Below are 13782 nucleotides of genomic sequence, written 5' to 3'. Positions count from 1 at the left end.
ATCGACTAATCATTTAAGTTCAAACTTCAGAGTGTTTAAAATCTTTTGCATCATATTTTAAAAGCACTTAAATTTCCATGTTCAGAAAATAAGTACAAATGTCAAATAAATGTTGTGGAGACTAAAAACTATCATATTTCCCTCTGAACTGTGGTGGAGTACAACAACAAAGTAACACAAACTCAGGTGAAGTACAAGTACCTCAACCTTTACTTCAGCGCAGCCAAATAAAAGTCAAACATCTACAAAAACACGCTCAGACGAACCTTCTGCAGAGACAAACTGTCCCACAGCCAGCGAGCCTCCGCCCGACTCCACGAACTCCACCTCGGACACGATGATGTTGTCCTCCAGGACGGAGCCGCAGCCCATGCAGACGGCATCGCCGCGGGCCTGGTCCACGTCGATGTCCGAGCTGCCGCAGTTCTTACACACCTTAGAGCTCATGGTGTCGCAGGGCGCGCCTCAAAGCCTGATGGGAAACGAGAGAGTAAAACCTCAGCATCAAGAAACAACAGACATCTTTTCTTTTCTTTTTTTTCTTTTAAAGATGCAAATAAATAATGTTGAAGCCGTTCAGGTGTAGAGGACACACCTGTTCAGGCTGGATGACATCATCATCAATAAAACCTCCACATCCACAGAGGTCACGTAAAGGGCGGTCCACCCCAAAACACACAGACTTCATTCCTCTGACCTGATGTTTACACAAAGTCTCTGTCTAGAAATCATGTCTCAGGATCGTCCACAGACCTCGCTGTGAGCCGCTGCATGAAGGGACTATTTTCTTTCTACCAATCTACATCCGCCAACCGTATCACAGCCACCACCAGATGTTTCCCTGCTGGTTCATCAATCTGGAAAATCTCCAATCTAACATAAACAAACAATAAAAGTCATTTCTATGAACTACTTCTGTAAAATGCTGAAACGCTGCAGAGGGCGGTGCAGGTGACACAGTATTTCCACTGAATACTTCTACTTCACTGCATTCTGGAGGAAAATACTGCACTTTGTACTCGACTGCAGTTATCTGGCAGCTTCCAGAGCAGCGACATGGAGCTGGGCTGCTCGTCTCAGCTGCTCCACCAAAGAGAGATGATGGATGTCCTCTATCAAACGTGAAATTAACAAAGATTTTAATGAAACGTGTGAGAGGAGTTCAACACAAACCTGACCCCTCTGATCCACCAGGTGACGCTTTGGGAGGGCCGGACCCTCAGGTTGAGAAACACTGGATTGATGCAGGTAATAGTGTGAAGTGGTTAAAACTAGTTTCACCTCCACCTCCCGCGGGGGGGGGGCTCCTCTGCAGAATGAGTTCTGTTCATACTCTTAGTAGGTTTTCCTGATTATACCTGCGTACTTCTACGTGACTCACATGCTCCTGACAGAGTACTTCCACAGAGGTATTAGTACTTCTCCTGGGTGGGGGACCTGAACTGTCTGCCGGCCCCCCCGGATCATCCAGCTGTGACTGGTCACCCTCCTCCGCCGCTCTGCTCCCATTAGCCGGTTAGCTACGTGGCACCGCTCAGCAGCCGGCGACTAGCTCAGCGTTTCGCCTGCTAGCCGAAAGGCGAGTCCTTCTCGGGCTAAACCCGCCACAGCCGCGGACTGTCCGCTGCTTCTTCTTCTTCTTCTTCCCACGTCAGCTTTAATTTCGGTTTTCTTTACCGGAGCCGGCGGTGGAGCAGCGGGACTGTGAGGCTCTCACATGGGGCTGCTGACAGCTGAGGGCTGGAAGCTAACAGCGCTGCTAGCCGGCAACACCGACCTCAGCACCGACTGTAGCTCACATGCATATCATGTAATGAGTGCGTACCGGCCGAAGCTGGCTCACGGGGAGTTAAACACACAAACACTGACGGTGTGTGCTGTCGGTGGACTTACCTTCAGTCCGGTGAAGTCAGACAGTAGCCACCTGCAGCCACGCCGGGACGCGTGTCAGCCTCCTCCGCGCAGCTTTTTCTGCAAAATCTCCGGCTTTCAAAGCGTTTCTCATTGACTGTGAGGCCTGTCGCTTTGTAACCGAGGTCCGTGGACAGGAAACACCGGCCTGACAGCGCGCACAGGTCCGTTAAATGCTGAAATGTCGCTGCAATCCTCCACACAACACACCCAACATGTGCGTTTGATGCTGGGAGACACGGGCGAGACCAACTCGGCTCAGAGGGGTGGCGCGCTGGAAAGATGTTGTTTAACTTAAAGAATGATCATTGAAGTTAATCAACTTTTAGAGAGTTGAAGTAAAGTGATATTGTAAGTTCGATCAAAAATGTAAAATCGGCTCTGTATGACAGTTTTCTGCATATTAAGAGTTTCAGAGGTAACAGGATCCCCTGCTCATGTGATGCACGTCTTAAGTCGAAGCTTTTAAATGAACAGTTCGGTAAAATGAACATCAAATCAAATCAAATCAAATCAAATCAAATCAAATCAAATCAAATAAGCTAATTTAAGATAAAACGAGACAAACTGGAATAAAACAACCCTGAATTTTTTTCTATTTTTCATTCACCATGTTTACGTCGTACGTATTCACTGCACTATGATGTACACGTTGTGTTGTTATATTAAAATTTCAACTAGAACCTCTGTCTGTATTTTGCACAATATTTGCTTTTATCACTTCAGGTGCTAAATAAAGATTTCTTATTATTAATAATATTAGCAGTGTTATTATTACTATTAAACATGGATTATTATTAGCTCATTATTCTGAAATGATGGGTAGATTATGAGGATGCTAAGGCCCAAAAGCTTGCAGTTGTTCTGATCTTCGTGAAAAGTTTATCTCACAGACTTTAGTTCATTTTTGATGCAAATGACAGAAAGCAACAACTGTCAACGTGTTCATGTCTGTCATACTCTCTGTAAACAGGGACGAATGATGAATTCTGCACCTGAATCACGTTTTTACACTTTTCTTCATCTCTTCGTGGAGGACACAAACGACACCACAAATGTATAAACACTTGATTTTATTCTCAACAGAATAATCCAACAAAGGGTGTCGAGTAGCATTTTCATTGAGATAAACGAAGCAGAGGGATGGAGTCAGGGTGGGGATAAGGTGCAGGTACGAACACTGGCTGACTCGTGACGATACAGGTGGTGCAAACTGACTTTAAAACTCATCGTCTCATCACTGAGGACAGTCTGAGAGGGCTGCACAGTCAACGCCACGCGCTCTCATTAATCCTTTCAGATACTACAAATATTGGATTAACAGAAATCTCGAGACATTTCAAACTTCACCGGAAGCAAAAAGTGACTGAAGCATATTTAATTAAACTGCAGAAATCCAGAAATGAACTCTAAACTTGTGAATTTTTGATAAAACCTGGAGGATGCTGCATCCTGGCAGTTTGTTACTGGGATCAAAAACGTCCAGTTTGAACAGAACTGCTAACTTCTTTTAGACTTAAGCTAAAGGGATGGTGACCAGATGTTCAGTGCAGCTAAAGAAACGGAGGAATTAAAGAAGGAATAATAAAATAAAGATGCTGAATTGTCTCCTGACTGTGCAGCCGTCTCGTCTGTCCTGTAACAAACAGCTCTACAATGGAAGAACAGTGCTGTTGGATAAAGACACACGAACACCTCTGAGACAACATCGAGACGTCTTTCAACACCAAACCTCACCATCGTCCTCCGTCTCTGCTCTGAAAGCCGACGACGTTTTAATTCTTAGGTGAGCAGCATATAAAAATAAACTTTGTGTCACAAAGCGGAGGCGGTGAACGTGGTTTTCATCCGACACGAATTTCAGGACAAAAAGGCCAAAAGAGTTCAACGGTCGAGCGGCTCTGGGCTCCATCAAACCGCCTGAAAAACAGGGAAGACACGCGGACGCCGGCGAGTCCCACGAAACGCTCATGATACTTGGTGATTTCAGCTAAACGCAGCACATAGTGTTAAAATGCATTTAGAGCCCGTGTTAAACAGATTTAAGTCCTCCACCTCAAGGTCCACTTACCAGCTTTTTTTCTGGAGCTTTCATCACACATACGTGATGTCAGTGTTAGAAAAGGCGCTTACTGTGGTCACGTGACAGGAAGTGAGCCAACGAAGACAGCGCGGCTGAAAGCTCCAGAAGAAGCCAGTTTACACATCGTACCATCTTAAATTCACAAATACGCTTCAGCTAAATGATAAACGAGTTTAAGTCTTCATTTCGTAAAAAAACCAACAGTTCCTCAAACTCCCCAAATCTTCCTTCCAGCTCAAAGTTTCAAGACTTGACGAGAGAGCTTGAAGGGAAATGGAGGATTTGTGGGACCTTTAACGACATCAGGGGGTAAATCTATAAAAGCGCCGTCACAGCGTCACATGACTCTGCTGACGCGGCATCACATGTTTACGTTAAAATGTCTTTGAGCCCCAGTTTGTGCGTCTTGTGTCACCGTTAGCTTCACCTCACAGCGCTCACCATGCGTCCTTAAATAATCTGAACATCCCACCACTGCTGGTCTGAAGGCGTTTCCTCGTCTAACCACCCGGAGGACTTTACAAAACCACTAAAAGTTCTAATCCTCCAGATCTCAATCCTGGTCTATTTGCTGGTTTCGCTTACCTCCTGTTTCTGCTTCACAACTGAAGCTTTGTCAAATGCTTTTAATGCAGCAGCAGCAGGAAGTGTTTGGTTAGCGTTAGCAGGAACTTCATCCAGCTCTGCTGCAAACAAGAGGCTGAAATCAAAGAGACAAACGGCGCCGGATGACTCGAGTCCAGCATGGCAGTGGCGGACCCCGCCAGTAACAATGACAACTGGTACATAAAGAGGTCTGTAAACACTGAAGCACTGCTAAAACATGTGGACCATAAACAGTGAGTCAAACTTAACGATGAGACACAGGAGACACAAAGCTGGGACAGCCCTCAGACATCTTTTTAGCTCTGTAAACGTCGATCGGGGCAGATTTTCGCTCATTCAACACTTTCACCGTCTCAGCTAACGACCGAACTGACCGACGGCTGAACGGAAGCGAACGGCGCCGAGGGAAGGAGGTGATTTCACGTGTGGACGAAGAAAACCATGAAGGCGTAAAAAGGAAGGCAGACTCTGTTTCCAGTCTGAGAGGAAGAATAAAAGGAAGTACTGTTTACAAATGTTACAAAAACTATAGTCATACTTCAGCTTTGAAAACCATGTGAGTACGCACGCACACACACACACGCACACACACACACACACACACACACACACACACACACACACACACCCCGTGTTAAAAGTAGGAGTAGTTAACAAAATAGCTTATACAAAACTTCAATACATGAAACTACATTTAAAGCATTTCCTTATGTCTGTGTGTGTTAATGCTTCACTGGAGCCGGCCAATCGTCTGTCGGCGCCTCAGACGCCGCCGCCGCCGCCTAAAAATCTGAAGGTGTAAATACTCGAGAAGGAGCAGAAGCTCGTCACCTGAGCCTCCACGTCAGGAAAGGACAAATCCAGCACTGCTGCTGAAGCTGTGAGACGTTCTTTGCATTTCAGGGTTGAAAACGGCCTCTTCCTACATTTCCCACACTGCCTTTCACTTTCACCTTTCCCTGCTTTCTGCTCCACTTCCTGCTGCGAGTGTCTGAGACGCCCTCTGCGCCTCCTCGCAGGGAAACGTGCAGAAAGAAAGCGTCGCTCTCGACTTTAATTGCATCTGAAACGTCGCCGAGTCACAGCAGGAGCGTGACACAGCGCGATCGAGCGAAGCCGAGACTTCGTCTGCTGTCGGACTGCAGACGAAGGGCTGAAATGCAAAGTGCGTCACACACAGCCGCCTCTCTGTCTGCGTTAAAGGGTCTCATGGTGGATTTGTCCTTTGACCTGAAGGACACAGCACCGTCCAGAAGGTCTGGCTTCAGACTGGCTCTGTGGAGCTGAAGTGAGACCTTTGGCGCCCGCTCGGTGCCGTTTAGCATCAGGAAAGGTAAAATGACCCTCGCGGGGATCCGTAAAGTGTCTCATCACTTGAAATAAAACCCTCGCTGACGGAAAAGAATTTAAGAGCAGCGTATAAAATGACTGTGCTTCCGTCTGCAGTTTGACCGCGTCTCTGCAGGCTTCTGAAAGGCTTCATGTCACATTTCACAGATGTTATAATGTCAAAGTTCAGCTTCTGTGTGAAAATACAAACTGTGAGAATCGCGGGAAAAAAACCCAAAACGACGTCAATCGAGACGATTCTGAGAGTTAAAGGAAGTTAAAGCAGAAGCCTGAAATCAGCAGAAACGACCTCGCGTTGGAAAGCTTCTTCTGCTGCTGCGGAAACATTAACGCTGCATTTATGGATTAACTCGGAGGGAATTAATGTAAAAGAAGAAGAACAATCAGCCTATCTGTGGTAAACATGGTGTACAAAGTACTGGTTATAGAGGTAATAAAGTGTTTTCATACAAACATTTCTTGCAGAAATCGCGATGATAAGAACTGGCATCGAGAACCGACGAGGAATCAGGCGGAAAAGCAGAATCAGAACCGGCGTTAATAAAATCCAAACGGTACCGAACCCCGACGAGACGGGGGGAAACACTTGGGTGTGTGCTGCCTGGAGGTTCAGTCCCACAGACGTCCTGCGCGTCACTGGTCCCGGGCTTCATACAGCAGTTTGGCCGCCTGCGAGGAAGACAGGAAAAAAAAAAAGCTAATGCAGGACGAGAAGACGGAGGAGACAGCTTCAGTCAGTCTGTCGTCAGCTCCTCATGAGGACAGAAAAACACGTCAGCTTTGACCTGACGGGGGCGCCAGAGGAGAGGCCACGCTGTCTGCAGGCTAATGGAACATGCTAACATGTTAGCGCTGCTCAGACGATGAGACTGAAGCTGATCTGATGAAGCACACGCAGTCAGCAGGTCCGTCGAACCTTCGTTACCTTGAACAGGTACATGTGTGCGGCACAGCGGCGTGTGTGTGTGTCGTACCTTGTGCATCGCAGCCAGCCATAACGAAGCCACCTTCTTGTCGTCCGCCGCCTCCATGCGGAGCTGCTGGACGTCCTGCGAGCCCATCGGCTTGTAGTGGAGCAGCATGCCGCTGGCCCGCGACGTCCCCCCTGAACACACACACACACACACACACACACACACACACACACACACACACACACACACACACACACACACACACACACACACACACACACACACACACACAATGGAGCAAACTGTGTAACTTGTCAAAGCTTTTATTTTGTGGGTCTTTTGTCTTAGAGACTATCAGAGAGACTGAAGTGCCGAGCTGGATGACATTTAGAGGAAAAGTCATCGTGACATTTCAAAGTTTTTCCTCACTGACACTTTAGAAAAGAGCTTTTCTGTAAATGCTGTAAAAACTCTTAACAAGCAGAGTCTGTTAGCGCAGAGGAAAAGCTTTTCTGTCTGCAGGTTTTTGGATGAAAGACGAGGTTAAACGATGAAGGAGAAGAAGAAGAGACGTGTCTGTCAAACAAAACGATCGACAGCAGCTTTAAAGATGAGGGACGCATGCACAAACACACAGGTCAGAGGTCAGAGGTCAGAGGGTGAGAATCAACAAGGGAAGAGGACAGAAACGTGACCTTTCAAAATAAAATGCAGCACAGAGAACGATGAAGAGGACTCAGAGCATCGTGTTCTGGTCATTTCTGATAATCGATCAATAATTCTCATCATTGATCAATCGTTCTCTGCTTCCAGCTTCTCAAACGGGACGATTTCGCTGCTTTTTTAATCACTGCCAGCTCATCACTCTGCGTTTGACAGATTTACTGATGATGAAAATGATCATCAGCATTGATTTCCTTCCTGCTGGTCCATCAGCTGATCGTTCAGCCATCAGCTGTGCAACAGATTTCCAGAAATGTGACAATATGAAACCAGAAAAAAGCAGAAAATCCTCAAGTTTCCAAAACAGAATCCAGCAAATGTTTCATTTAATTCAGTGAATACTCGTTTTACTGCTCCTATCGTGCTTTTGTCGAGGTGGATCTTATTTTTTACTTTATTATTGATTAATCTCCTGATGAATCGACTGTTTGGTTTGTAAAAATCCTGAAAATAGTGAGAAACGCTGTTAAAATTACAGTCAAGTCTTTAAGTCTTTCTGTTTATTGTGATTAAATTACAGGAAAAGCAGCAAAAAACGTCATTTTTAAGAAGCTGGACCCGAGAAATGTTTGACAATTTATCAGTTATCAAAACAATCTTTTCCTAATACATTTGTGCAGTTCAATCTGTCATGAAGCTTCAGATTCAATAAGATCTTCATGTGTTTTATACACAAATCTTAACGTGAACTAACTACAAACTAAATCTGTTGGATAAATGTAGAAAAACTTCATATTAAGTTGATCAGATTCACCTCTAACGAGCTGCTCATTAGCATATTAGCAGCATGTTAGCTCCTCAGCAGTTATTCTAAAGCACTTTTAATGCCTTATGATGGTAATAATTTACTTATTTTTAACCACTTCCTCATTATGAATAACAGTAATTATTGATGGAAAACGGACTTAATGTCCTCGTAGCTGCAGAACGAGGCTTTTGCTTTATAATAACTAATAAAGAGCTAATATGCTAATAAGCAGCTAGTTCATGTTGAATATGTGTATTTTGATGTGAAGTGACACCTAAAGCAAAACGTTTGCTTCTGAAATGTGAGTACTCAAGTACATTCCTTGAGTACTTGTACTCAGTCGGCGTCATGCATCGCGGCATCAACACTGAAATCTGTGCCGTTTCGTTTTCCACCGCGATGCTTTTGGGCTCACTGAGGCGGAAACAGGAAGCAGAACAGATTCAGCGGCTTCATGCACACAGATGAGGACGGACAGAAAGCGGACGAGGAGACGGACAGAGGGACAGCGGGTGGACGCCGGACGCTAACCTTCAGAGATACAGTGACTGTCCAGCAAGCTGGTGTAAGTGTGAACGTCGTTCTCTGAGCGCAGAAGAAGAAGAGCCGGGCCGCCGGAGCCGAAGCAGCGGAGGAGGAAGAGTTTGTTAGCGAGAAAAAAAGAGTTAAAACAGGAATCATCTTCTCAGCTGGTCAGTGGATCATCACAAGAGGACACACGAGAGATGAGACGGAGCGACGGAGACGTCCTGCTTCATCGTCTCCACGACAGAAGACAAGCAGGACGTTCAGATCACAGCGAGCAGAGTCTCACCTCCTGGACTCGTCCCGTCCGTCAGAATCTGCATGCTGGAGATCCGAGACAGCTCCACCTCGAAGTGGCTTTCCCCGTCCAGGAACAGATACCTGACGTTCACCATCAAGACAGGAGACAAGACAGACGTGGTTTTAGGAGGACATCCATCAGCCAACACGACAGCCTGGATCCGACCTGCCGACCTTTGACCTCACCTGTGGTTGTTGGAGAGGCGACACGTCATGGTTTCGGACTTCTCTGATGTTCCCACGGTGACGACGAAGGTTCCGCCTGGAAACAGAGCACAGGTGAGCGTGACGGACAGACGAGGCAGAACGTTCCAGCCTGCAGGTGGAAGTTTGGAAAAAGGGATTTTTACACATATTTCATGTAAGAAATCAAAGTTTCTTCCAGACTGACTCTGCGATTCGATCTGAAAACTCAGGTTTTGTTTAACAGTATTTCCGTGCATCACTGCTGGCTGCTTGTGCTGAAACAGGTGGATCAAATCACACTTAAAGTCTGTTTTCAGAGCGCAAACTGAATTCTTCAACCTGCTTTTTAAGTAAATCGAAGCTCAGATCTGTGGTTCAGTGTTCAGCTGCAGCTTTAACAAACAGGCAGATGAACTCAGAGAGTTTTGATTCCTCTGTCGGCTTTTGTTTGTCTTGTTTTCTGTCGGCCAATAACGCCATCATCAATAACCCGTGAGGCCCTGACACGCCGCAGGCATCCAGCCGGCCGCCGACGGACGCTTCGTTAAGAGCTTCACCGCCGCGGCCGCGTATTTATAGCCGCACGCTGAGCCACACTCAGCAGCAGCAGCAGAGTGGATTATCAGGGCAGGACGAAGCCACGCTGAATGATTATTCAGGCAGATTTCTGCTGAGTTTCAGCGAGCAGGAAGGAAGTGAGAGCGAGCCGCCGGAGGGCCGAAGTGCAGAAATAAACAGAAACTGGACTTTTGCTGACGTTCACAGACGTTCATGCTCAGTGATGATCTGAGTTCAGAAGAGCTGAAACGATTCATGAGTTCATCAGTTAGTCAATAAAAGATTCAGATGATGGATTGATTGTGTGTGTGCAACATTTCCTGGTTTTAGAGTCTGAAATGAGCAGATTTAAGTCGTTTCTTTGACAAATGTGATAGTTATCTTTGGGTTTAGAGGACCTCAGGAGGACAGTTTGAAAAGGACTGAAGTTAAACTGAAGCTCCTGAAAGCTGCTGTGTGGAGAGGCGCACACGCACGCACGCACGCACGCACGCACACACACACACACACACTCTCTGACAGGACAGCCACTGCTCACCTCCCAGAAGCACTTTGAGCTGCTTGTCGTAGAACTCGGTCTCTTTCTGGGAGACCAGGCTGCACTCGGCGCACTGCCGCACCGGGTCGACGAAGCACATGCGGGGCAGCACCACCTTCTTACTGCAGCACTTATCGCAGAAGCAGCGGCCGCACCGCCGGCAGTGATGCTGCGGGAAACAGGAGCTCCGGTCAGATTTACAGGAAGTGAGCGCAGAGAGAAAACATCTCAGTTTATCAGGAGTGTAGAAACACTTTGTGTGTCAGCGCTTATTTCTGCATCAACGTGTTCGTCCTCGTGAGGGAGCTGAAGGTGCAATCAGACCTTTTAATAAATGATAAATCCTCGTTCTGCCTGAAGCAGCCACAGGAAGTCTGCCAGCAGAAACTGCAGCCAGTTCAGTTTTTGTTCCAATGGTTTGAGCCAGAAAGTGAGTTTTTTTTACCCAGAATTCTCTGAATCTGGTGGAGAAAATCTGAATCACAGACACAATACTGAGATCATCTGTGTGACAAAAGCATGAGGAAAATGAGGAAACTAATCGTTTTCAGCTGCTGGTTCACAGAAACAACACGTCCTCGTTTAGCAGAAAACTCACAAAACTGCATTAAAAGCAGGAAAACACTCAAACTGCTGCGTCGAGGCGTGACGCAGAGGACGTGAATTCTCTTCTCTGGCATTTAAACGTCTTATTTTTGTAGCAGCAGGAAGTATTTTTGAGCAAATATGCGCAGAAACGGGGACGCACATGAGCAGAGCCACAGCTGTACAGTGTTATTAGGACAGTGGTGATTATGGGAGGACAGAGACGTCACCACAGAGGCCTCAGTGTGTCTCTGCCAAAATAAACCAACAGAAGCCAAATGAAAGCCTCGGATTCTTCGGCGTCCGTCCACACACGTGCGTCCCGCGTCTGTTTTTTCACTCAGATCAAGCTGTGATTGGCCGTGCTGCGAGACAAACAGACCTTTCTTCTGATGAAGTCGAACTTGGTGTCGCACTGCATACATCTCGGGCACTGCAAGACGGGAGGAGGAAAAACAGGAAGTTACACAATGTGCTGAGCTGGACAGATTCAAGCTCAACAGCAGCTAAAGACACTTTCGATCACACGTCGTCTTTGTCAAACAAACCAACAGTCAGTGTCGCTAAGATGGGGTGAAACTGACGTCTTCAGGTGGCCTGTTTGTCTGTCCAACAGCCAAAAACACAGACATTTAATTTAAAATCACAGAGGACAACATATACCCACATTTGCTTATAAAATTACTTTTAAAAATACATGATCAGAGATGGTGCTGATGAATTTTCTCAGTGTGCAAAGCTCATTTCTTCATCATCTGGCAGCAGGCTTATGTAAAGACACCACGGTCCTTTATGGACTCACAGAACAAAAATCAATATAAATGGATCAATGGATGAAGTATTTGTCGTGGTGGCAGCTCTGTAACCTGCTGGTTTCTGCTCAATCACTAATCGATTCACCTTAAACTCTTTCAGCTCTGCGTGTTTGTTTACTTCCTGTTGACACACGCCGTTTTTAATTTAGCCTGTTAGCCTTTCACACAAGCCTCAGACTCCTCAGAAACCAGCAGATGACAAATGATTAACTCTGTTTCTGCGGTTTCCCGTCAGTCAGGTCAAAGTGCTTCTGTCAGCAGCCACAGATCAACTCATCAGCAAACAGTTTGTCTTTCCGCTGCTGCACTGACACAAACACACACAGATCTTTGGACTGAAGAGCTAGCATAGCAGCTACTCCTGCTAGCTTAACACGGCATGCTAAGTGCGATTGTAGCCGTCAGCTAACAAGAAATAAACCCTCGTTTTGTCCCTTTAAGCACTTCTGGAAGTGTTAAACATCGTGACTGCGTCTGACAGAGACCTCCAGCAGCTAACTGGCTGCTTATCGAAGAGGTTCCGATAGCTGCCAGGCTGACCGTGGCTGCCTGCAACGCCCAGTCCGCGAGCCAGCTGCCATGTCCAGCCCCGCGTAAAGTTAGCCACCAGTAGCGCGATACATACCGGAAGTTAAGAGACTCGACCTCGAAAGTAAAAGCGCTTTACCTAAAGCGTCTCATGAGCTAAGTAGTAGAAAGTTACTCAGTACATCAACTCAAGAAGTGTACTCACGTACTTCTGCTACTTTATACTTTTACTCTACTAGATTTCAGAGGGAAATACGGAACTTTTTAATCATAGATTGAAATGTTTCACTTACTTTGCAGGTTATTATTACAGCATACAATCAACTCATAAATTCTGATGTAATATTACAAATGAAGTCACCCAGCAGTATGTTAAGTATCTAAAATTAGGCCCATCTTTACCAGCTGCATCATTTTAGTCATGAACACACGAATGCATCAATAAATATGATCAAGCGACACAATTTATGATTCTAAGTCACAGCATTCTGAATAATCAATGCTTTAACTTTGGGGTACTTTCAGAGTTGGGTCCTACTGGTTTAATATTTTAAATTAAATTGCATGTTATATTTTTTATTGTAGCATACGACTCTAAAAAGTAGCTACAGCTCTAGTAAAAAATATATTTCCCTCAAAAATGTAGTGGAGTAAAAGTACAAAGTATTAACAAAGGAAGCACATTTTACTTTACTTTGGTGATATCTTTTATTTACTACTTATATTTCTATGTGGTGGTAGAAGAACTAAAAACGATTAGGTGATTACTCGAACAGGTTTTTTTTTATTTTGAAAATACAACCCCGGAAAAGCCCTGTTTAACGTCCCCGCTAGCTTCTCGCTGGCGTCTGTGCCTCTGGTAGCTTGTCGCTGTCAAACAAATCCCCCTGCCCTGCCTCACCTCTTTGTCCGGGACCCACTGCGGCTCGTCCAGGGAGAAGGGGCTGTTAAAGGCGCCGTTTTCCGGCACCATGCGAAGGCCGCTGGGGCTCCGGACGAGTTTCTTTCCATCAGGCACTGAAGACATTTTGCTTTAGCAGCTGTTTCTCCTCTTTGTACAGTAGAGACTCCCACAAACTCCTGTCTGAACACGCCCTCCGCAATGACTGACAGGGCCTTTAACAAATCAGAGTACGGAGGAGACATCACGTGGGGACGGTTTTGATTTTTTTTTTCTGAAGGAGGGAGAGTATTTAGATTGATTTACGCCTTTACATCCGAAACTGTTGTTTGTTTTATTTATTACTTTTCTGAACAGCCCATTTGATTATCTGCTCGTGCTAACAACAGATCGACGTGGCTGTATGAAGCTTCCTTCTCTGACAGGGAAATATTATTATATAAAGAAATAAACAACAAACAAGGTTCCTAATTTCATTTTTCATTTTCAGGTATTCCTAAAGAAATCATAT

At 45.7% G+C, this 13782-nt stretch overlaps 2 protein-coding genes across 4 annotated transcripts in view; both read right to left on the bottom strand.

Moving 5' to 3' along the window:
- The window catches only part of brf1a (BRF1 general transcription factor IIIB subunit a), an 89594-nt gene extending 87433 nt beyond the window's left edge, over nt 1-2161 (bottom strand). Inside the window, exons 1-2 of one of the 2 annotated variants that reach the window (XR_011603048.1) lie at nt 1894-2134; nt 267-472 (exon numbers count right to left, since the gene is read on the bottom strand). Coding sequence is in view for 1 of the 2 variants with exons in the window: in XM_070979710.1 (XP_070835811.1) it covers nt 267-447 (181 nt within the window). In the remaining variant the exon portion in view is untranslated. Of the gene's footprint in view, nt 1-266; nt 473-1893 lie in introns of both variants that reach the window. The other variant, XM_070979710.1, reaches the window with a different exon arrangement.
- Nucleotides 2162-2967: 806 nt separating this feature from the next.
- On the bottom strand, nt 2968-13450 carry zfyve21 (zinc finger, FYVE domain containing 21). 2 transcript variants are annotated; one of them, XM_070979943.1, is made up of 8 exons: nt 13272-13450; nt 11410-11460; nt 10443-10611; nt 9347-9422; nt 9150-9241; nt 8867-8920; nt 6925-7055; nt 2968-6619 (listed from the first exon to the last, which is right to left on the bottom strand). In XM_070979943.1, exons 1-8 carry the CDS (start codon nt 13395-13397, stop codon nt 6584-6586), a joined length of 735 nt encoding a protein of 244 aa, XP_070836044.1. In that variant the 5' UTR covers nt 13398-13450; the 3' UTR covers nt 2968-6583. The 2 variants fall into 2 exon arrangements, with proteins under 2 accessions (XP_070836044.1, XP_070836045.1); XM_070979944.1 differs by lacking the exon at nt 8867-8920 and having other exon boundaries at nt 13272-13442.
- Between the last annotated feature and the right edge of the window lie 332 nt (nt 13451-13782).

This window comes from Chaetodon trifascialis, chromosome 14 (genome assembly GCF_039877785.1).
Source record: "Chaetodon trifascialis isolate fChaTrf1 chromosome 14, fChaTrf1.hap1, whole genome shotgun sequence".
Classification (NCBI taxonomy): domain Eukaryota; kingdom Metazoa; phylum Chordata; class Actinopteri; order Chaetodontiformes; family Chaetodontidae; genus Chaetodon; species Chaetodon trifascialis.
The sequence above is the reverse complement of the archived record's forward strand: the minus strand, read 5'-3'. Positions and strand labels throughout refer to the sequence as shown.